Genomic DNA, 22,840 nt, shown 5'->3' with positions numbered 1-22,840 from the left:
TGTTTGTTAATGGAGTTCTAGTTTGAATACCAGGCCTCTCGGAATTCTCGTGCGTGTCTTTGTTTAACCTGTCCGAGGATGGATGTATTGTCCCAGTCGAATTAGTGTCCTCTTTTGTCTGTGTGTATGGATGCCAATTAGAGCTGATCATGTCTTTTGGTGGCTAGTTGGTCCTCATGTATCCTGGTGGCTAGTTTCCTGACTATTTGCCCAATGTAGTGTTTCTTGCAATCCTTGCAGGGTATTTTATATATGGCATTCGTTCTGCTGGCTGTAGGTACGGGGTCCTTTAAATTCATCAGGAGCTGTTTGTGTGGTGGTAGATATGTGGGGCTACCATGATGCCTAGGGGCCAGATTAGTCAGACTGTCATCTCCAAGATGTCTTTAATGTATGGCAAGGTGGCTATAGTCTCTGGGCTGCTTGTGTGTTCTTGTTTAGGTCTGTTGTGCAGGAATCGGTGGACTGGGCTTATCGGGTACCCATTGTTCCTGACTACATTGTATAGGTGTTTTTTCTCCGCTTCTCATAGTTCCTGGGTGCTGCAGTATGTTGTGACTCATTTAAATAATGTCCTGATGGAGCTCTGTTTGTGGGTGTTTGGAATGGTTGCTCCTGTAGTTGAGTGTCTGGTCCATGTGTGTGGATTTCCTGTAATTGCTGGTTTGCAGCTCTCCGTTGGATTTTCGTTCTTCAGTGACATCCAGGAAGGGGAGTCTGTTATTATTCTCTTCCTCTTTGGTGAAGTTTATACCGGTAAGGATGTTGTCTGTGTTGTGGGTTTCTTCTAATTTGTTCCATTTTGTGATAACAAAGGTATCATCCACATAGCGCACGCAAAGCTTGGGCTAGATTGTGGGAAGGGCTGTTCATTCTGACTTCTGCATAGCTGCTTCTGCTCAGAGTCCTGATATTGGTGATCCCATAGGGCATCCCATTAATTGTTTGTAGATCTTGTTGTGGAAGGTGCAGTTGGTTGTAAGGCACAGGTCTACTAGTTTGAGGATGTGGTCCTTGCTGATGGAGTTGGTGCTGTCAGGTGTTTGTATCCTTGGTTTGTCTAGCAGTGAGATCAGTGTTTCTTTGGCTAGGGTGATGTTTATTGATAAGTAGCAAGCAGGACAGAACACCAATGCTTCACCAGAGGCTTATTGGAGATGTTACCTAGCATGGTGACAAAATTAGTGAGTTTTGAAAAGGTTTGTAGCTGGATGGAGGTTTGCCTGTTGAGCTGAAAGGTTGTTTTCAGACGTTTCGTCATCATACTAGATAATATCATCAGTGAGCCTCTAGATGAAGCACTGGTGGCATGGCCTGCTTTCTATTTGTGTTTAGGTTTCCTTGTGTTTGTGAGGTCATTTCTCGTTCTTTTTCTCGAGGGGTGGTAGATGGAATCCAAGTCAATGTGTTTGTTGATAGAGTTCCGGTTGGAATGCCATTCTTCTCGGAATTCTCATGCATGTCTCTGTTTGGCTTGTCCTAGGATGGATGTGTTGTCCCAGTTGAAGTGGTGTCCTTCCTCATCTGTATGTAATGTAAGCTAGCCCACAAACTCACCAACACACTAAAACAACAACTAATGAACTTGAAAGACCCTGTACAGACAAGCAAAACTAATGTCATTTACAAAATAACTTGCAACAAATGTAACAAGCACTATGTTGGACAAACAGGCAGAAAACTAGCCACCAGGGTACATGAACATCAACCAGCCACAAAAAGACATGACCCACTCTCACTAGTATCCCTACATACAGATGAGGAAGGACACCTAGCAGACTTGCCTTGTTTTAAGGGATACCTTGGAAATCTTTGCCGTTTCAAAGCCTGATCTCCATGTTTTTTGTATCTAGATGCTGATTAACTATCCTTAAAGCTCCAACATTCTCTCTCTCAGAAGTAAATAGACAGATCACAGCTTAAGCCTGACAATGCAACTTGGACTTGGGGACTCTCTAAATCTATCTACTGTTAGCAAGCAAGATACTGCCATTGTCTCCACATATAAAAATTATGCACCTTTTTACAAGTAAAAAAATACTTGATACCTCTTTACTTTCTTAACATTTAAACCATCCAGACACGACACATAATATGAACCCCTTCATTTTACCTTAAATTAAGAAGTACCATAGTAAGCCTCATATTTGTAACAAAATTCATAACACAGTGTATCTACATCTGTTAACATTTTTCTGTTGAATCTAAATATGCCAAAATGTATTTTATATACAAGAGCTTCTCTAAATTGGGGAGAAATTGCTTACTGAAAAATGCTACTTTTGTTGGGACGAATTGTTTTGATTTTTGTCGAACTAGCTGACGTCCAGTTTCTTCTAGATTTTCACACTGTTGCAAACAGCTGTTAGGAGGTGCCAAGTGTTGTTTTCTGTTAAGTAAGGGTGGTACCTGTGCAACAAGCATCTCTCGACCAGCAGTTAAATGTAAACTCCAGAGATCTATGGCATGAGCGTTTCACGTTTTTAAGTTCTGTGAAATTGGTTGTTTTTGTGTTGTGTTAACTATTTTCTTCAGACCACATAAAGATTCAGTCTTGACATTCAAGCAGGTTCTATGTGTTTTATATAAGAAATCTTTGCTCTGTAATACAGAAACAAGTATTTGATTTGAAGACTCACTCAAAACCTCATTAAAGGTTTAAGAATATCTCCTTCAGAATTGTATTTCTTTTTTTATGATTAAATGACCTGCCTTTGCAAAATCACACCCATCTATGCTGAACTAGATTGAATTTACTAAACTAAATTAAAGTTTTTCAACTGGCTTCCTTTTATAAACAAAATATTTAACTTAAATTCAACAGTTTTTAGTAATTTATTTTGTTTGAGCACTGTTCATTTTAACCAGTGTGTTGTTAAAACTGGGAGGGCTAGTGTGGACAACAGGTCAAATTAACATGTTTCAGTAAATCCAGTAACTAACTTATCTTATTTGATCTTGTGATTTTACTTGCCTGCACTAATTGGATACACTCATGCTATTTGACTTTATCTGGTTTGTAATATGGAGAGAGAACTTCTCAAAAAAATGATGTTGTGATGCAAGCTCAAGTTTAGAGTAGGTCATGTTTGTTTTAGACTTTTGATGGTTGGTTTGTTTAGTTATCTTTTTAAGACAATTCACAAGCAATCTCAAATCAGAGAACTAGTTATTAATTGTTCCATAGTTACTCAAAAATATGTGTTTAGTTTGACCACAGGATTGAGTTATTTGGTTTCCTGTACATCATCATAATTATTCTTGTGAATTTTGTACTCATTAGAGAGAGGATTATTTTGCCAGAGAACAGGGTTTTTTTTCCCATTTCAGATATCTATACGCTTAGAACAAAAGATGCAGAGTTAAGTTCCCCATCACTGTATTTGTTGCTGAGCCCCAAATTGCATGCCCCAAATTATCAGTGAATTTCCCCTTGAATAATTCATCTTTTTATATTGACTTTTCTTGGGAGTTAAGAATTACAGGTCACCAGAGTAAATTCAATGTGAGACATAATTTCTGTCTCTTTTGCTGGAGAGGCTCATGAGAATGGGGCCCTTCTCTGGTATTAATTTCATAAGGGACCAAGACCTGCTTATCCACCATGTCTGTGCTTCCTGCCCTACATATGAGCTTACCATTTAGGGACAGAACCTGGCATTCGACTTTCCAAGCTTGCTCAGCTTTTATTAAGGTCCTGGTTAATCTGACTGTGTTCTGAATTCTACGTTCCCATCATCCCTGATAACCTTTGATTCTCTTATCTAAGAAAAATCTGTCAAGCTTCGCCTCAAAGTATTCAAAGACCCTGCCTTCACCACCTTCTGAACAGAGTTCCAGGAATGCACAACCCGTCTGTGAATCGTAGTCATACAATAAGGAAACGGGCCCTTTGGTTCAACTTGTCCATGCTGGCCAGCTTTCTCAAACTAAACTAGTCCCATTTGCCTGCATTTGACTCATATCTCTAAATCTTTCCTATTCATGTATCGGTCCAAATGTCTTTTAACTGTACGTGCATCTGCCACTTCCTGCCTCTCTCCTAAAATGGATGATTCCTAACTTTAAAAGGGGGGGGGGAAAGAGGTGGCAGATCTGGACTCGCCCATAAGTGAATATCCTTTTCATAACCACTTTGTTGATGACATTTAGGGTCTGATAACTTCACTCAAGTCACCCCTCTTCTCAACTCCAGTGAAAACAGATTGTCTTTCCTCATAAGATAACTTGTTTGTTCCAGAAATCAATCCACTAAACCTCCTCTCAATAGACTCCAAACACATTTATGTAAAGTTGACATTTTTTTCCCTTTATGTTTGGATTGTGGATGAAAAAGGGGATGGACTACTTTAAATCGAGGGAACTATATGTAAAGAGACTTTGCAGTTTTAACATTTATATTTACTAGCATACGTTAAGTTGTATGCAGTGTTTCTCTATCTCTCTCCCTCTCTTCCTGTTTCCATCTCTCGTTTTCCCCCCCCTCCATCTCTCGTTTTCCCCCCCCCTCCATCTCTCGTTTTCCCCCCCCTCCATCTCTCGTTTCCCCCCCCCTTCATCTCTCGTTTCCCCCCCCCCCCATCTCTCGTTTCCCCCCCCCTCCATCTCTCGTATGCCCCCCCCCTCCATCTCTCGTTTCCCCCCCCCTCCATCTCTCGTTTCCCCCCCCCTCCATCTCTCGTTTCCCCCCCCCTCCATCTCTCGTTTCCCCCCCCCTCCATCTCTCGTTTCCCCCCCCCCTCCATCTCTCGTTTCCCCCCCCCTCCATCTCTCGTTTCCCCCCCCCTCCATCTCTCGTTTCCCCCCCCCTCCATCTCTCGTTTCCCCCCCCCCTCCATCTCTCGTTTCCCCCCCCCTCCATCTCTCGTTTCCCCCCCTCCATCTCTCGTTTCCCCCCCCTCCATCTCTCGTTTCCCCCCCTCCATCTCTCGTTTCCCCCCCTCCATCTCTCGTTTCCCCCCCTCCATCTCTCGTTTCCCCCCCTCCATCTCTCGTTTCCCCCCCTTCCATCTCTCGTTTCCCCCCCTTCCATCTCTCGTTTTCCCCCCTTCCATCTCTCGTTTTCCCCCCTTCCATCTCTCGTTTTCCCCCCTTCCATCTCTCGTTTTCCCCCCTTCCATCTCTCGTTTTCCCCCCTTCCATCTCTCGTTTTCCCCCCTTCCATCTCTCGTTTTCCCCCCTTCCATCTCTCGTTTTCCCCCCCTTCCATCTCTCGTTTTCCCCCCCTTCCATCTCTCGTTTTCCCCCCCTTCCATCTCTCGTTTTCCCCCCCTTCCATCTCTCGTTTTCCCCCCCTTCCATCTCTCGTTTTCCCCCCCTTCCATCTCTCGTTTTCCCCCCCTTCCATCTCTCGTTTTCCCCCCCTTCCATCTCTCGTTTTCCCCCCCTTCCATCTCTCGTTTTCCCCCCCTTCCATCTCTCGTTTTCCCCCCCTTCCATCTCTCGTTTTCCCCCCTTCCATCTCTCGTTTTCCCCCCCTTCCATCTCTCGTTTTCCCCCCCTTCCATCTCTCGTTTTCCCCCCCTTCCATCTCTCGTTTTCCCCCCTTCCATCTCTCGTTTTCCCCCCTTCCATCTCTCGTTTTCCCCCCTTCCATCTCTCGTTTTCCCCCCTTCCATCTCTCGTTTTCCCCCCCTTCCATCTCTCGTTTTCCCCCCTTCCATCTCTCGTTTTCCCCCCCTTCCATCTCTCGTTTTCCCGCCCTTCCATCTCTCGTTTTCCCCCCCTTCCATCTCTCGTTTTCCCCCCCTTCCATCTCTCGTTTTCCCCCCCTTCCATCTCTCGTTTTCCCCCCCTTCCATCTCTCGTTTTCCCCCCCTTCCATCTCTCGTTTTCCCCCCCTTCCATCTCTCGTTTTCCCCCCCTTCCATCTCTCGTTTTCCCCCCCTTCCATCTCTCGTTTTCCCCCCCTTCCATCTCTCGTTTTCCCCCCCTTCCATCTCTCGTTTTCCCCCCCTTCCATCTCTCGTTTTCCCCCCCTTCCATCTCTCGTTTTCCCCCCCTTCCATCTCTCGTTTTCCCCCCCTTCCATCTCTCGTTTTCCCCCCCTTCCATCTCTCGTTTTCCCCCCCTTCCATCTCTCGTTTTCCCCCCCTTCCATCTCTCGTTTTCCCCCCCTTCCATCTCTCGTTTTCCCCCCCTTCCATCTCTCGTTTTCCCCCCCTTCCATCTCTCGTTTTCCCCCCCTTCCATCTCTCGTTTTCCCCCCCTTCCATCTCTCGTTTTCCCCCCCTTCCATCTCTCGTTTTCCCCCCCTTCCATCTCTCGTTTTCCCCCCCTTCCATCTCTCGTTTTCCCCCCCTTCCATCTCTCGTTTTCCCCCCCTTCCATCTCTCGTTTTCCCCCCCTTCCATCTCTCGTTTTCCCCCCCTTCCATCTCTCGTTTTCCCCCCCTTCCATCTCTCGTTTTCCCCCCCTTCCATCTCTCGTTTTCCCCCCCTTCCATCTCTCGTTTTCCCCCCCTTCCATCTCTCGTTTTCCCCCCCTTCCATCTCTCGTTTTCCCCCCCTTCCATCTCTCGTTTTCCCCCCCCTTCCATCTCTCGTTTTCCCCCCCTTCCATCTCTCGTTTTCCCCCCCCTTCCATCTCTCGTTTTCCCCCCCTTCCATCTCTCGTTTTCCCCCCCTTCCATCTCTCGTTTTCCCCCCCTTCCATCTCTCGTTTTCCCCCCCTTCCATCTCTCGTTTTCCCCCCCTTCCATCTCTCGTTTTCCCCCCCTTCCATCTCTCGTTTTCCCCCCCTTCCATCTCTCGTTTTCCCCCCCTTCCATCTCTCGTTTTCCCCCCCTTCCATCTCTCGTTTTCCCCCCCTTCCATCTCTCGTTTTCCCCCCCTTCCATCTCTCGTTTTCCCCCCCTTCCATCTCTCGTTTTCCCCCCCTTCCATCTCTCGTTTTCCCCCCCTTCCATCTCTCGTTTTCCCCCCCTTCCATCTCTCGTTTTCCCCCCCTTCCATCTCTCGTTTTCCCCCCCTTCCATCTCTCGTTTTCCCCCCCTTCCATCTCTCGTTTTCCCCCCCCTTCCATCTCTCGTTTTCCCCCCCTTCCATCTCTCGTTTTCCCCCCCTTCCATCTCTCGTTTTCCCCCCCTTCCATCTCTCGTTTTCCCCCCCTTCCATCTCTCGTTTTCCCCCCCTTCCATCTCTCGTTTTCCCCCCCTTCCATCTCTCGTTTTCCCCCCCTTCCATCTCTCGTTTTCCCCCCCTTCCATCTCTCGTTTCTCGTTCTGTGCCCATGTGTCTTGTCTTCTCTTCACCTGATGATGGAGCAGAGCTCTAAAAGCTTGTGATTTCAAATAAGCCTCGTGGATTGTAACCTGGTGTCGTATGAATTTTGACTGTAATTAATAATGTGATCCATTCAAGAATCTGTCAGATAACTATAAACACCGACCCTCTGAACAGTTTAGCTGTAAATTCTGGACTACTCTGCTTTGGTCCAGAAAAAGTTGCGCTACTGATCACACATTGTTTGCAAGATTCTGTCTACAGAAGAGCAGACGCCATGTTCAAATTGAGCCTGTTCTCAGTCTCAAGCACTCTGAAACTTGGTTTCCAGACGATACGTAGATCTTGCTGATAAATAGACTGACCACATTGCTAGGCTTCCAACCACTAGGAGAAAGAACTCTGCGAGATCAAGCAAAGAAAAGAAACTTCACTCGCAGGCTTTCTTGACCCGGTCAAAAATCATATGAATTAATGATTGTAAAATTGAGTTTTTAAGTTATTCTGAATTCTAACCTCTTTCTTCCTTTCAGGGACCTCTCTTTATGTCTTGTGGGTTTGATAACCTGAAGGACCTTGTGTTATAATCCCAAAGAAGAGAAATTGTGGGTCATTTAAAAATTGGACTTCACAAACAAAGGGTTTTGATGGAACATATTGTGGCTAACTTTGAAAAGGAGAAGAAAAAATACATCTGCTTACGATAGAATAGGACAGAAATAAAGAAAAACACAATTGAGGTAGGCCCTGTTGGAATGTTGTTTAAGATTCTAACAACTTTTTATCCAGGAATTCCATGTTTCTCTTGAAATTATTCGATCACTTGTGCAGAATACTGTTCTTTTATTAATCTTCTCTCTGCTCTTTCTCAATGAAAAGCTATTTACAATTCCTGTGTTGAAAGAAACAAAAGAGAAAATTAATAGATGTGGTTATGGGAGATTGACTCAATCCTATAAATCTTGGTTAAAGAGCAGGATTAACTGAAAGAAAGGAAAAGGCCAAGGAGCTAATTCAGAACAGCTCTACAGTGAAAAGTTAATGAATAAATGGAATTTAATTTTATAACTCTAGTTGCAAAGTTATGACTTCAGAAATCATTTTAGTTAATTTTGTTTATGGTTGAGAACACCTGTATTGAATAAACGAAAGTGTACAATTCCTTCGACAATAGGTGCTGGTTATTTTGCAAATAGCCCTTGGGATTTTAAACACCCAGTAATTATTACTGGAAGTATTGTGTTCATTAGAAACAATTAAGCACATCTATTACTTGAGACAGGTAGGGAATTGTCTCAATTAAACGGTGCTGTTTTCTTCTACAGCTGATGCAAACAGTTTTGTAATTAGCTATGCTGTTGCTGGATTAAATTGTTACTGTATTCTTATAATACCATTCTGTATTGTATATTTACTCCTATGCCCCAATAACATTTTACTTTCTACACTAATTTTAATTTTGCTTTTCATGTTCAAAAAGGCAAGATGAGTACTTGTCGTTGGTGCACACCACAAGGCAAGACAACACTTCAGTTTCTACATCTCTACAGTTCTGAGGAGCTCCCTCCACAGGAATTTCAAGCTGCTAATGAAGATCTTTGTTTTTGCCTGGAATGCGTGGTGGACTATCACCAAGCACGCGATCAACTCCCGTTAATACACACGGTAATATAAAGAGTTAATCTGAAGGTGGTAATAGGACTTGAATGTGGTCTATATAAATTCCTTCAGATCTGGGCTAGTAGCCGCAAAGATGACATTTGCTGCACTTCTTTTAAAATTATGTAATTACTTATGTGGTTTTGAATATAAAGGTTTTCAAAAATGTAACGCCATACGTTTTGTACATAAGAAATGTGGGGTATGTTAAACACGGTTCATAAGTTATAAATAAAACCAAAATAGGTAGTATAGTGGACAATGAAAAGGTTATCTCAGTACAACAGGACCTTGATCAGATGGGCCAATGGGTGAAAGAGTGGCAGATGGAGTTTAACTTCAATAAGTGTGAGATGTTGCATATTGGTAAGGCAATTAATGGTAGACACTAGGGAATATTGCTGAACAAAGAGACCTAGGGCTGCAGGTGCAATGTGGAGTTGCAAGTAGATAAGGTGGTGAAGAAGGCATTTGGCATGCTTGCCTTCATTGATCAGAACATTGAGTATAGGAGTTGGAACATTCATGTCGCAGCTATACAGGAATTAGTGAGACCGCTGTTAGAATAATGTGTACAATTCTGGTCCCTTCCTGTAGGAAGGATGTTGTTAAACTTGAGAAGATTTGCAAAGATATTTCAAGAGCTGGAGGGTTTGAGTTAAAGGGTGAGGCTGAATAGGCTGGGACATTTTTTTTAACCTGGAGCATTGGAGACTGAAGGGCGACCTTAGAGGTTTATGAAATCATGAGGGGCATGGATGGGGTGAAAAGCCAAGGTCTTTCTCCTCGGGTGGGAGAGTGCACATCTAAAGTCCATAGGTTTAAGGTGAGAGGGGAAAAATTTAAAAAGGATCTGAGGGGTAACTTTTTGAAAACGCATGGGATGAGCTGCCAAAGAAAGTGGAGGCTGGTACAATTACAGTATTTAAAGGGTATCTGGAGGGTTATATGAATACAAAGGGTTTAGAAGGATATGGCCCAAATACTGGCAATGGGGACTAGAAATTGGGATGTCTAGTCAGTGCGAAAGAGTTGGACCAAAGAGTCTGTTTCTGTGCTGTATGACTCTATGCAGTGGTCTTATCTGCATGTGATTTTACTTTAATGGTCTAAATTCCATGAGAGAAGATCACACAGTCTTAAAGCTGTTAGTTTCCTTACTATCATTGTACAATCCATGACTCAGTTCTTAACAGAACTTGTCTAAAGTGATAGTGAATAATGAATCATTTTAGTCTGTCTGGTGGCATGTGCAGAACTGTATTTTTATTATTACATTTCCTTTCTCAAATATTGTGTACTTTCTTTGTGTTTACTTATTGCAATAGAATTGGTTGGTGGGTAAGAATTAAACGAAACCAGATATCTCTCATAATATTGGAGAGGCAATGGCCGGTGGAAAAGTCACTGGGCTAGTAATATAAAACACTAAATTAATTATTTGGGCACGTGTTTGAATCACACCATGGCAGATGGTGGTATTTAAATTCAACTAAAAATCTAGAATTAAAAGGTAGTTTGATGGCAACTATTGATGTTAAAACTCCATCTGGTTCACTTGTACTTTAAGGAAGGAAATCTGCCATCCTTACCTGGTCTGATGTACATGTGACTCCAGACCCACAGCAATGGGTTTGTCTCTTAAATGTCTCGTTCATCATTAGGGGTAGGTAATAAACACTGCTCTAGCCAGTAACGCTCAGTCATGTGAATATTTATGTTAGCCTAAAATCAGTAATTTTTTATCACTTCATGGCTTGTAATGAAAGGTGTGCAGTTTTCAGAATAACAGTATATGATTACTTTGTTTACTTTTATGAAGAATATTGTTTTAAGAAGGGTCACAATTAGTGACTTAATCCTGTATTTCTCAGTAAGTGGCTATAAACTGCTGGTGTCTAAATGAAAAATTGTTTGTATTGTGGTTTATGATAGATGGGTAAACATTGAAGACCATTAGCTTATTTTCAATTGAAAACAATTGTAGATTGATTTCAGTTTAGAAAACCCAGATTGAAAAACCTTGGGCCAGTTTGGAGGAAACCTGACAGGGATCAGAAGCACAGTTTCCCTTGAAGATGTTTTTCAGAGCAGTTCAAGGAATAAATGTGTAGCCTGAATCTTCCAAGCCAAGAGTTTTTGGTCAGAAAGCTAAAAGTTTTTAGAAGCTAAGAAAGTTGAACCTCTCATTTTTTGAGATTTCATGTAAGAAGACTCCACAGATCATAGGAAAGATACTGAGGATCCCAGTTAAGCAAAACAAAAGAGTGTGATATATAGTGTTAATTGGTCTGGACTTGAAACTCTATCAATTGATGGTGTTGGAAAACTGGCAAACTGCAGTTTATTATCTGCTGCATCTGCCTTTATCCTCTCTATAGCAAAGTACCTATTCTCTGATTTGGAATTCCTAAAATCTATTGACAATCAGCAGTTCACAAATCATGAAACATGTACCTATACCCTTTGGGTTTCAATGTGTTGGGCTAGTTTTGTTGTAATTGTTTAATAATCTCAATCTCAAAATATAAAATTTACTTTTGGAGTAGAATTCAATATGTTTTTTATTGTTGAATCAGAATAATGTTGTGTTATGCAGTATTTGTGGAAACTAGAGACTAAACGTCTGATCGAGCATTTTGAAGGTGCCCTGAAAGAAGAACAGGAGGAAGATGATGAGTTGTTTCTAATTGAGGATGAGCAGGAAATTCAACTCCATGGGTACACGGGACCAGACTTTGAGAACAACTTAAGGGTACCCATTCTGGAGATTCTGAAATACCCTTATCTACTGCTTCATGAACGGCTAAGTATGTAATTACAGTATTGCTTCAACAAATATTCATAGATACTGCACTCTAAGGATTTCACAGATTGGAATAGCCTCCTCCCTGTGAATGTGAAGTGTTACATCTTGTTTTTTTTAAAAGAAGAGAACTGGCTTAACATAATTTTTTTTTCTTAAAATTTTCTTTTTAGAAACCTCTTGGCCTGCTTTGAATTTGAATGGTCAAAATATTTTTATTACTTTTTGAAGTCAGTGAAGTCAAGCTTGTTTTTGTTTCTCTGAATGTAATGAAATAGGAAATGTCTATTGAATTCCATTCTAAACATGTTCTTCACTTCCATTTTTGTCGTTTGTTTCAATGTATTTACTACCTCTTACCCTGACTGCTCTCCCAGGAACCCCATCCACCCCACCCCACCCTACCTCCCCATGTTGCTCTGAGGACTATGTATTTAACATAAATAATACAAAACTTATTTGGTCTTTCGTTTCTGTACCTGGCTGGCCCATATTATTAGTAGTACTTTAAATGCTGACTGTTATAGGGGAAAATTGGCATGTAAATAGAACTCCAAGTTTTGCTCAACTGCCACCTGTTTTCCTAATCCTATCTCACTGTGCCCTCAACTTCAGCAAATGGTGAGAGATTCTCATAGACTTTTTGACACTAATATTGTAATCGATAACAAGGCAGATTTGGATAGCTCTTTCAAACAGCTGGCACACACGATGGCCCAAATGGCTCCTGTGCTGGACGATTTTATGAACTCTACATTCGTCAAGTTCTGCCCTCCCACGGTGTCCCATCCATTGACTGCAGTGTCTTCAGTGCTCTGGAATTCCTTCCTAAGTCCCTTTCCCTTTCTATTTGTTTAAGCTGCTTCTTCAAATCTGCTTTGACCAAGTTTTAATCTTATGGCCTAACATTCCAAGTGCCCAAATTTGTTTGATAACACCAGGGCATGTTTTACTCTGTTTAACATGCAATTTCTTGCGAAGGATTTGCTACTTATCAATTAGAGAACAAGATATATGGAGGCAGATAATCTACTTGCTCATTTGTGAATGTGAATTTCATAGCAATAGGCTGTATCTCAAACCATTTCTGTCTTCTATCTGAACGATGTGCAGAAAGCATTGGCATATAATTTGGAAAACTGAAGAGAAGGAAGTTATAAGAATTGTTAAAAATTTTTGGAGCTTTGATCATTTGTGCATTGAGGTGGTAATTGAGTTCTCATACTATTTTAAAATTTTGGTTCCTGATTTCATTATGCCTGAAACAGTGAAAGTCTATTTTCGAATAACCTCCACAAGCGTGAAATTAACACTTGCTTTGTGTTTCAGGTGAGTTGTTTGTTGAGGCCCTCAGTAAAATGGAGCAAGTGAATTTCTCCTTTCAGGCGTTTGAAATGTATCCTGGCATCTATCTGCTTCTAGTACATCCAAATGAAACAGTAAGGCTAATCTGACTACAGCATGTTTGACCTTATCAATTAGTTTTCTGTACAAGTTTGTTTCTGTTACTTACATGAAAAACAAGCAGTGTAACCTGTAAATAAAGAATTTGTTAAAAGTATGAAATGCATCGTGCTCCAACTATGGCTCATGAAGAAGTTGGTAATGAACTATTTCCCATTTCCAAGAATTGTAGCTTTTGATTCAGATTTATAGAACATCTTTGTTGTCTAATCCACAGGACGTTAGGATGGCCTTCAAAAAATTTTGTTACATATGCCGCAAGGGCCTGTTCTGTGCTGTACTTTGCTATGTTCTATGTTCTAACAAAATCTGAATGTTATTCTTATTAGCATTTTGATTTGAAATATCCAAATAGCTTAATAATTTGGCAATATTTTTAAGACTCTAATTTGTTACTTGATTTGAGATCTGCAGTGTAGTAATACTAAAATTGAACAAGTGTCCTATCTAAAAGTCTTAAGTGTGTGTTAAAACTTTTATCTGAAAATGTGTTGCTGGAAAAGCGCAGCAGGTCAGGCAGCATCCAGGGAACAGGAGAATCGGCGTTTCGGGCATAAGCCCTTCTTCAGGAATCCTGAAGAAGGGCTTATGCCCGAAACGTCGATTCTCCTGTTCCCTGGATGCTGCCTGACCTGCTGCGCTTTTCCAGCAACACATTTTCAGCTCTGATCTCCAGCATCTGCAGACCTCACTTTCTCCGTTAAAACTTTTATGCTTTGCAATGTACGTCCACCCTCTTCTCTTGAAAACAGCCTTACAAACACAAAGCTGCTAAAGTGCACATAACTCCTGGCCTCATTATTTGGGTAAATTGGCGGTAGTGAAATCACAATAGTTAACTGCTCTTTGGCACAGACTCTGAAATTGTTTGAAAGTGCCAACGAGTAAAACACAAATTTCAAGATTATTGATTTAAATTTTCTATACAGTGTCTAATATGGTAAGTGAGTCAAGGGTTATGGAAGCAGTGAAGTGCCACGTTCAGATTAATCATGATTTCTTTGAATTGTGGCACCTCAGAGGACCAAATGGTATTATGTTCTTGTAAGTAAATGCCGAAGTAAACATAGCCTCACGATTCAGACACCATTTGTTTAATCCAAAGTTAGGCTGTCGATCTTTTCTCTTAAAATTGTTTTATTTGATCCCTGTAACTCATCCATCCCATCTTATATTTTATATAATGATATGTGAACTTTTCATCATGTAATTCTTTTTAAATTTCATGAGGAAGATGATTGTTATTGATAAATTTATATTGTTTTGTCCATTCCACTGTCTGGGTTCTCAGAAATGATTGTGTCATTTGATATCTGCACGTTTCACCTTAACTACATTGCTACACTGGTGTTTGAATTTTTTGGGGTCATTGCTTGCACTAGAGCCAGAGCTAGTGCAATTTCTAGCAATTGGTTGAAAGTAGTTTTGGCATTATAAAAATCAAGTCACCTCCTCTTAATAGCAATACCTATATAGCCAGTGAAGAACACCAAAGGCTATGTGCCAGTTTTTTTTTTAACTCTGTGTTAATGTTTATGTTTGTTTTTAGATCAGGAGATGGGCAATCCTTGCTGCTAAATCTCTTGGAAAGGTGGAGCGAGATGATTTCTATGACTTGCAGGAAGTGATAGCTTGTCTACTAAAGGTCATTGAACTGGATCTTTTTGAAAATACAGATTTCTATAACAGTTATGGAATAGAAGAGGGAAAATTAATTCTTTTACCACCCCATCTTTATGATGTTACCAACCACAAGAACTACTGGCTTGGTGAGTATAGCGATGATCATATTGATTTGAAGATCTGTTGTAAGTTTGACCTAGAAAATCTGAAGCGTCTGAATGACAGGTCGTTGGTGGAGAGTGTACTGTTGTTGAAAATGTTGGGCAAGCTTGTGCCTCAAACAGATTTTGCCCCTAAATGGTTGTTTCTTTCTCATTTAAATTTCAAAAGGTAGTAAAGAATATTATTTGATTGCTTTTAGATAAATAAGGTGCCATTGTCTTTGCTAATTGCTGACAAATACTGATGCTGCATTAGAAATTAAGGACAAATTCACTTTGTTAACTTGACTGTCTAGAAATAGCTGAAAAATGTGTTGCTGGAAAAGCGCAGCAGGTCAGGCAGCATCCAAGGAGCAGGAGAATCGACATTTCAGGCATACGTCCTTCTTCAGGAATGAGGAGGATGTGCCAAGCAGGCTAAGATAAAAGGTAGGGAGGAGGGACTTGGGGGAGGGGCGTTGGGAATGCGATAGGTGGAAGGAGGTTAAGGTGAGGGTGATAGGCCGGAGAGGGTGTGGGGGCGTAGAGGTCGGGAAGAAGATTGCAGGTCAAGAAGGCGGTGCTGAGTCCAAGGGTTGGGACTAAGATAAGGTGGGGGGAGGGGAAATGAGAAAGCTGGAGAAATCTGGCGAAAGATGAGGCGCTCTTCCTCCAGGCGTCGTGTTGCCATGGTCTGGCGATGGAGGCGGCCAAGGACCTGCATGTCCTTGGTGGAGTGGGAGGGGGAGTTAAAGTGTTGAGCCACGGGGGGTTGGGTTGGTTGGTGTGGGTGTCCCAGAGGTGTTCTCTGAAACGTTCCGCAAGTAGGCGGCCTGTCTCCCAATGTATAGGAGGCCACATCGGGTGCAGTGGATGCAGTAAATCTCCCAGACCATCCATAACCTCATCACCTCCGGGGATCTCCAATCCACCGCCTCCAACCTCATAGTCCCATAATCCCGCACCGCCCATTTCTACCTCCTGCCCAAAATCCACAAACCTGACTGCCCCAGCCGACCCATTGTCTCAGCCTGCTCCTGCCCCACCGAACTCCTCTCCCTGTCCCCCTTAGTCCAAGAACTCCCCACCTATGTCCGGGACACCACCCACGTTCCCATGTCCTCCATGATTTTCGCTTCCCCGGCCCCCAACGCCTTATCTTCACTATGGATATCCAGTCCCCATACACCTTCATTCCCCATCACGAAGGACTCAAAGCCCTCCGCTTCTTCCTTTCCTGCTGTACCAACCAGTACCCTTCCACTGACACCCTCCTTTGACTGACTGAACTGGTCCTCACTCTGAACAACTTCTCTTTCCAATCTTCCCACTTCCTCCAAACCAAAGGAGTAGCCATGGGCCCCAGCTATGCCTGCCTCTTCGTTGGATATGTGGAACAGTCCATCTTCCGCAGCTACACTGGCACCACCCCCCATCTTTTCCTCCGCTACATCAATGACTGTATCGGCGCTACCTCGTGCTCCCACGAGGAGGTTGAACAGTTCATCCACTTTACTAACACCTTCCACCCTGACCTCAAATTTAACTGGACTGTCTCAGATTCCTCCCCTTCCTGGACCTCTCCATTTCTATCTCGGAAGACCGACTCAACACGGACGTTTACTATAAACCGACTGACTCCCACAGCTACCTAGATTACACCTCCTCCCATCCTGCCCCCTGTAAAAACGCCATCCCATATTCCCAATTCCTTTGCATCCGCTCCCAAGAGGACCAGTTCCAATACCGAACAACCCAGATGGCCTCTTTCTTCAAAGACCGCAATTTCCCCTCAGGCGTGATCGACGATGCTCTCCACCGCATCTCCTCCACTTCCCGCTCCTCCGCCCTTGAACCCCACCCCTCCAATCGCCACCAGGACAGAACTCCACTGGTCCCCACCAACCTCCAGCTACATCGTATCATCCTTTGTCATTTCCGCCACCTCCAAACAGACCCCACCACCATGGATATATTTCCCTCCTCTCCCCTATCAGGGTTCCGGAAAGACCACTCCCTCCACGACTCCCTCGTCAGGTCCACACCCCCCATCAACCCAACCTCCACTCCCGACACCTTCCCCTGCAACCGCAAGAAATGCAAAACTTGTGCCCACACCTCCCCCCTCACTTCCCTCCAAGGACCCAAGGGATCCTTCTATAACCATCACCAGTTCACCTGCACCTCCACATACATCATTTACTGCATCCGCTGTACCCGATGTGGCCTCCTATACATTGGGGAGACAGGCCTCCTACTTGCGGAACGTTTCAGAGAACACCTCTGGGACACCCGCACAAACCAACCCAACCCCCTGTGGCTGAACATTTTAACTCCCCGTCCCACTCCGCCAAGGACATGCAGTCCTTGGCCGCCTCCATCGCCAGACCATGGCAACACGACGCCTGGTGGAAGAGCGCCTCATCTTCCGCCTAGGAACCCTCCAACCACAAGGGATGAATGCAGATTTCTCCAGCTTTCTCATTCCGCCCCCCCCCCACCTTATCTCAGTCCCAACCCTCAGACTCAGCACCCGCCCCCCCCCGCCCCCCGGCCTATCACCCTTACCTTAACTTCCTTCCACCTATCGCATTCCCAACGCCCCTCCCCCAAGTCCCTCCTCCCTACCTTTTATCTTAGCCTGCTTGGCACACCCTCCTCATTCCTAAAGAAGGGCTTATGCCCGAAACGTCGATTCTTCTGCTCCTTTGATGCTGCCTGACCTGCTGCGCTTTTCCAGCAACACATTCTTCAGCTCTGATCTCCAGCATCTGCAGTTCTCACTTTCTGCTTTTTGTCTAGAAATAGGTGTACTTCAAAGTAAAGTGCAAAGGAAAAGCAGTGCCTGCTAGCACTAGGAGTCATCCAGTTTAAGATAGATGCTTTAGCAAAATCAGCATGCAAGTGTAAATATATTCAGTTGGGAAATTGTCTTAAATTAAGAACTGGTTATTTCAAATAAATTCAGTATGTGAATTTTGTTCATGTTTATGGTCGTATATAGACTGTCATAGATAGTTTGTGAGATATCCTACATCAACAAATATCTTTTCCACTGAGGACAGAACACTGAACATCCAAGGGGAAAACATGAGGGAGATTAGCTGTACCAAGTAATTAGGCCATAGCTGACATCATAGCTTTCTCGTGCTTTTGCCTTCTGAGTTAACTGTTTTCTCTCCACAGATGCTGCCAGACCTGCTGAGTTTCTCCAATTTCTGTTTTTTTTTTAAATCTGTTGTTCATAGAGTCATAGAGATGTACAGCATGGAAACAGACCCTTCGGACCAACTCATCCACGCTGACGAGATATCCCAACCCAATCCAGTCCCACCTGCCAGCACCTGGCCCATATCCCTCCAAACCCTTCCTACTCATCCAGATGCCTTTTAAATGCTGCAATTGTACTAGCCTCCACCACTTCCTCAGGCAGCCCATTCCATATATGTACCACCCTCTTGAGTGAAAAAAGTTGCCCCTTAGGTCTCTTTTATATCTTACCGCTCTCACCCCAAACCCATGCCCTCTAGTTCTGGACTCCCCCACCCCAGGGAAAAGACTTTGTCTATTTATCCTATCCATGCCTCTATAAGGTCACCCTGTTGATCTTACTTTTTTCCATGCATCTATCCCGTTACCTTATCTTTTCTTAAAATCTAGCCGACGTTGCATATTCTGTTTGGATTGAGACAATTACCACTTTGAGATTTGAGGGCATGTGTTTTGGGACTGTCTCTTTAATTTTAGAATAAAGTTAAGGAGCCTTGTGACCTTGTCTGAAATCTGCCTGACCCCACACCTGGGTGTAGCTGTTAAAAACTAAAGGGAATTTAGGGTTTTGTTTTGCTGGAAATGAGGTGTAATGTTTTCACACTTGGTGGCAAAAGCAGCGGCATCTATGTTTACAAGTCTTAAAAGTTCAGCAAAGTATTAAGTATGTCAAGTTACAAGCAGTTATATTTTAAACTATTTATTTAATTCCAAGGCAAAAAAAGTTTGAGGCCTAAAGAAAGCTCATCAGAATTTTTACCTGAAAACAGCACCCATGCAAATCTCAAACTTTTGATGGGAGGAGAATTCTTGGGAAACCATTACAACATCAGATTACAGGGTTTCCTAATGATATTCCTGAAATTCACCGACATATTTATCTGCTCAGTTCTGAGAGAGGGGTCAGTAGAGGCATGGTACATCATGCATGAATAGAAGTTGGAACTGAGGATCGCATGCAAGAATCTGGATTGTGACAATTGAAATGCACCTAGGGAGTTTTGCCTAGCTTGTGCTGGAGGAAGAATCTCAATGAAAAATCCTTGTGGTGAAAAACAGTTTTGGTTTTAAAAGATACAGGGATAGAAACAATGAGCAATGGAACAGAACCCTCCAAACCTATGAATCACTTTGAATTGCCTCTTGGAAACTGATTCCCTACTGGAGGGACAGTTTAAAACAGTACTTTCCAACAATTCTCTGATGCAACCCCATTTTAATATCTTGAAGTTCATATGACTCTGGGTTGAAAGTGTGTGGGTTTCTCTTCAGGAGAGGGACACCCCATTTCCATATTCACCTTGTCAAGACCACTAAGGAACTTATATATTTGAATTAGCTAAATGCTCACTTTTCTAAATACCAATTGATTTATGAACACTTTTTTTTGCCATTTCCTGGACATTTCAGTCCTTTTTTCATTATTGTTATTAAAAACTTGTCAAATCTTTTGCAAAACCTATTAAAAAACAAGAGAATAGAAGTAGTACAACAGTGTCATATCACAATATTACCAATAATAACCTTCCCATTATTCTACCAGAAGAAACATAACTTAAACTAAACTACAATCAAATTAAATGAAAGTTAAATTAAGTTGAGTTCAAGTTAAATTAACTTAAATTACATCACATTACTTTATTCTGTTTCACTCGCCGCATGTCCGCTGAAGCTCCCATCCCTGGGAGCACCAGTCATTGTACCAGTATTTTCCCTGCTTTCCCTCCCAGGGCCCCATTGGCTGTCCAATTCGACTCCCACAGCTATACCATGGCCCTAGTTAATATTGCCGATAAGTCTGAATCTATATAATTTAGAAAGGGATGCCATGTCTTTTAGATCTGCTCAGTTTTGTGGTGCACCATATTTGTAAGGTAGTCTTGGGGGAGATGCTCCATCACCAGCCTATGCCATCCCAGAAGACCTGGGGACTTTTCTAGCGCCCAATTCATTAGAATGTTCTTCCTCTCACAGTGCATAAGAATGGTATACAACCTCCTCCCGTGCTTCCCCAAAGAGGACAAGTTTGGCAACCCCAGGAGAAAATCCACCTTGACTTCAATTCCCAGGATTTCCTTCAGCTCCCTTACTATGGCACTCCGTGGCTCTGAATCTTGTAACATGACCAGTAGCAGTGTGTTAGAGTGCCTATACTTACTTTGCATTTGGAACATTGTGGAGATGCTCCTCTCTTGAACTTAGCTAGAGTCTCTGGTGCCATATGAGTCCTATGTAAAATCTTCAATTGCATGGCCTGCGCTATGTTACATATTGAAATTTTCTTTACATTTTCCCATATATCTTCCCATGTTTCCAATGACATATCCTCTCCTGGTTCCTGATTCCAATTATCACAGAGTCTCTCCTATCTCCTCAGGCACACCTTTTCTGTAATTGATACAAGGTACTAATCAAAAGGCACCCAAAAAGAGAACGCTCTTTTCTTCATGTCTGACTTGTAAGGCTGAGCCAGGAGCCTGGTCCTCCTCTGTATATAGTCCCTTATCTGAAAGTATTGGACAAGGTCCTTATTAGGCAATCCATATTTCTGACTTAGTTGACGAAACGACATCAAGATCTCCCCCTCAAATAAATCTCCCAAATAAGAGATTCCCTTATTCTCCTATGACTTAAAGCTGGAGTCCATTGCCCCAGGTTTAAATCCTGGGGCTCCCGCTAATGGGGTAAATGGCGAGGTCTTAAGTCAGTTGCCCTCATCTTGCCTCATTATCCTCCAAACTTTCACTGTATTCAAAACGATTAGGCTCTTACACTGCTTGGTCACGGATTTCATCTTATCCATAAATAATAGATTAACTGGGAGCCATTTCGACTGCGAGGCTTCAACCTCAAGCCAAATTGACCCCGAGTCCCCTTGTTCCCGATCACTCACGTATGCTAACAGCGCGTTTATTTGATATCTCCGAGTACGGAAGGATTCTGTATCCTGAAAAGCTGCTAAATAAATTTATTCTTTTTGTATCAATCCGGATTTGGATTTCTCTGCTTTGGCCAAAAACCAAAGGGCATCATTAGCATATAGGGTGATCTTATGTTCCCCCATTCCCACCCTTGGCGCCACTATTTCGGGGTCCTTCCTGATAACCTCAGCAAACGGCTCAATTACCAAGATAAATAACAGTGGTGAGAGAGGACATCCCTGTCGGCTTCCTCTCCCAATATTAAAGTTATCTGACTTAGTACCATTTGTAATGACTGCCACCTTAGGATCATTGTACAACACCACCACTCACCTACCAAAGGCTCCCCCCAGCCCAAAGCGCTCTTGGACCCCAAACAAGTACAGCCATTCTACCCGGTCAAACACCTTTTCCTAGGTAGATCACCAAACCAGGGATCAATCTTTGTTGGTACACTTGCACTATGTTCAGTACCCTCCTGATATTGTTGGAAGAGCTATGTCCCTTGATGAAAGCCGTCTGATCTTTTATAATATTGAGCAATACATTTTCCAACCTCAGAGCCAGCACCTTTGACAGAATTTTAAAGTCCACACAACAACAAAATTGGTCTATATGAAGCACATTCTTTGGGGTCTTGCTCCTTCTTTAAAATGAGGGAGATATTAGCCTCTCTAAGAGAGGACGGGAGACAATCCTCAGTATATGAAGGCCTGTACATCCCCAAAAATGGCTCTGCCAACACATTTATGAATTCCTTAGAAAACTCACTTGGGAACCCATCTGGCCCCGGTGCTTTGCCACTCTGGAGATGCTTTATTGCTTCCTGTGCATATTGTACAGGTACACAATCCCTTATCCGAAAGCCTCTGGGCCGGATGGTTTTTGGAATTCAGAATTTTTCAGATTTCGGAATAAATGACAGTTTAACTGTGAAATGTTTAAAAATCTTACGGAACAACAGGTGCGCCTGTGATTACTACGAGCCCTGAGACAGAATTGATGCCTGCCAGTGCTGGAACACGCCTCTACGGCACATCTGAGTGACGTGAGTCGAGTGGGTGTGGAGTTGGGTTAATTGTTTGCATACCAAACAACCTTGTAATGGAGAAAGAATCTTCACGATAAATGCTTCAGATTTTGGAGCTTTTTGGATTTCAGGATTTTGGATAAAGGATTGTGTACCTGTATCATCATAGATGCATTTAACAGGGAGCCCTGTTCCGTGTTTATACCAGCGAGGTCCAGATTCTTGAGGAAGGATTGCATTTTCACTGCACCGTCTTCGCCACCCTTCGACCAGTATTAGTATGCAAAGTATTCCTGAAATCTAGCATTGATCTTCTTCAACTCACGGGTAACTGTGCCAACCTTCTCTCTGATGGATATAATGGATCGCGAAGCACTTTTCTTTCTAGCCAGATAAGTCAGATATCTACCTGGCTTATCCCCAGATTCGAACAACCTTTGTTTAGCAAAGGAGACTACTTTTTTTGCCATTTGTGTGCACTGAGTCAAGAGCAGCCCGGAGAGCCGTGACCCGCTGCAGCTTAACCACTGCAGGCCTATTATAATATGCTTCTTCAGCTACCTCCAGCATCTGTTGCTGCTCCCCCCTCTGCCTTTTTCTAGTCATTGAATATGAAATGGTCAGGCCTCATAAATATACCTTAGTGGTCTCCCAAAGTACTGACAGATTACTTGCTGTACCTGAATTGATATCCCAGAAGGCCC

General features: G+C 42.9%; 1 protein-coding gene across 4 annotated transcripts in view; it reads left to right on the top strand.

Moving 5' to 3' along the window:
* setx (senataxin) overlaps positions 1 to 22,840 on the top strand; it is a 94,470-nt gene that overhangs the window by 18,808 nt on the left and 52,822 nt on the right. For all 4 annotated transcript variants that reach the window (XR_015760702.1, XM_087998366.1, XM_043720338.2 and 1 more), the window contains exons 2-6: positions 7,757 to 7,963; positions 8,704 to 8,888; positions 11,482 to 11,692; positions 13,018 to 13,127; positions 14,702 to 14,921. Coding sequence is in view for 3 of the 4 variants with exons in the window: in XM_087998366.1 (XP_087854492.1) it covers positions 8,709 to 8,888; positions 11,482 to 11,692; positions 13,018 to 13,127; positions 14,702 to 14,921 (721 nt within the window). In the remaining variant the exon portion in view is untranslated. The remainder of the gene's footprint in view (positions 1 to 7,756; positions 7,964 to 8,703; positions 8,889 to 11,481; positions 11,693 to 13,017; positions 13,128 to 14,701; positions 14,922 to 22,840) is intronic.

The sequence above is a fragment of the Chiloscyllium plagiosum genome, unplaced genomic scaffold, assembly GCF_037043375.1.
Source record: "Chiloscyllium plagiosum isolate Xiang-an unplaced genomic scaffold, Cpla_swu_hap1 HiC_scaffold_21, whole genome shotgun sequence".
Lineage (NCBI taxonomy): Eukaryota > Metazoa > Chordata > Chondrichthyes > Orectolobiformes > Hemiscylliidae > Chiloscyllium > Chiloscyllium plagiosum.
This window is presented reverse-complemented; position numbering and strand designations above follow the sequence as displayed.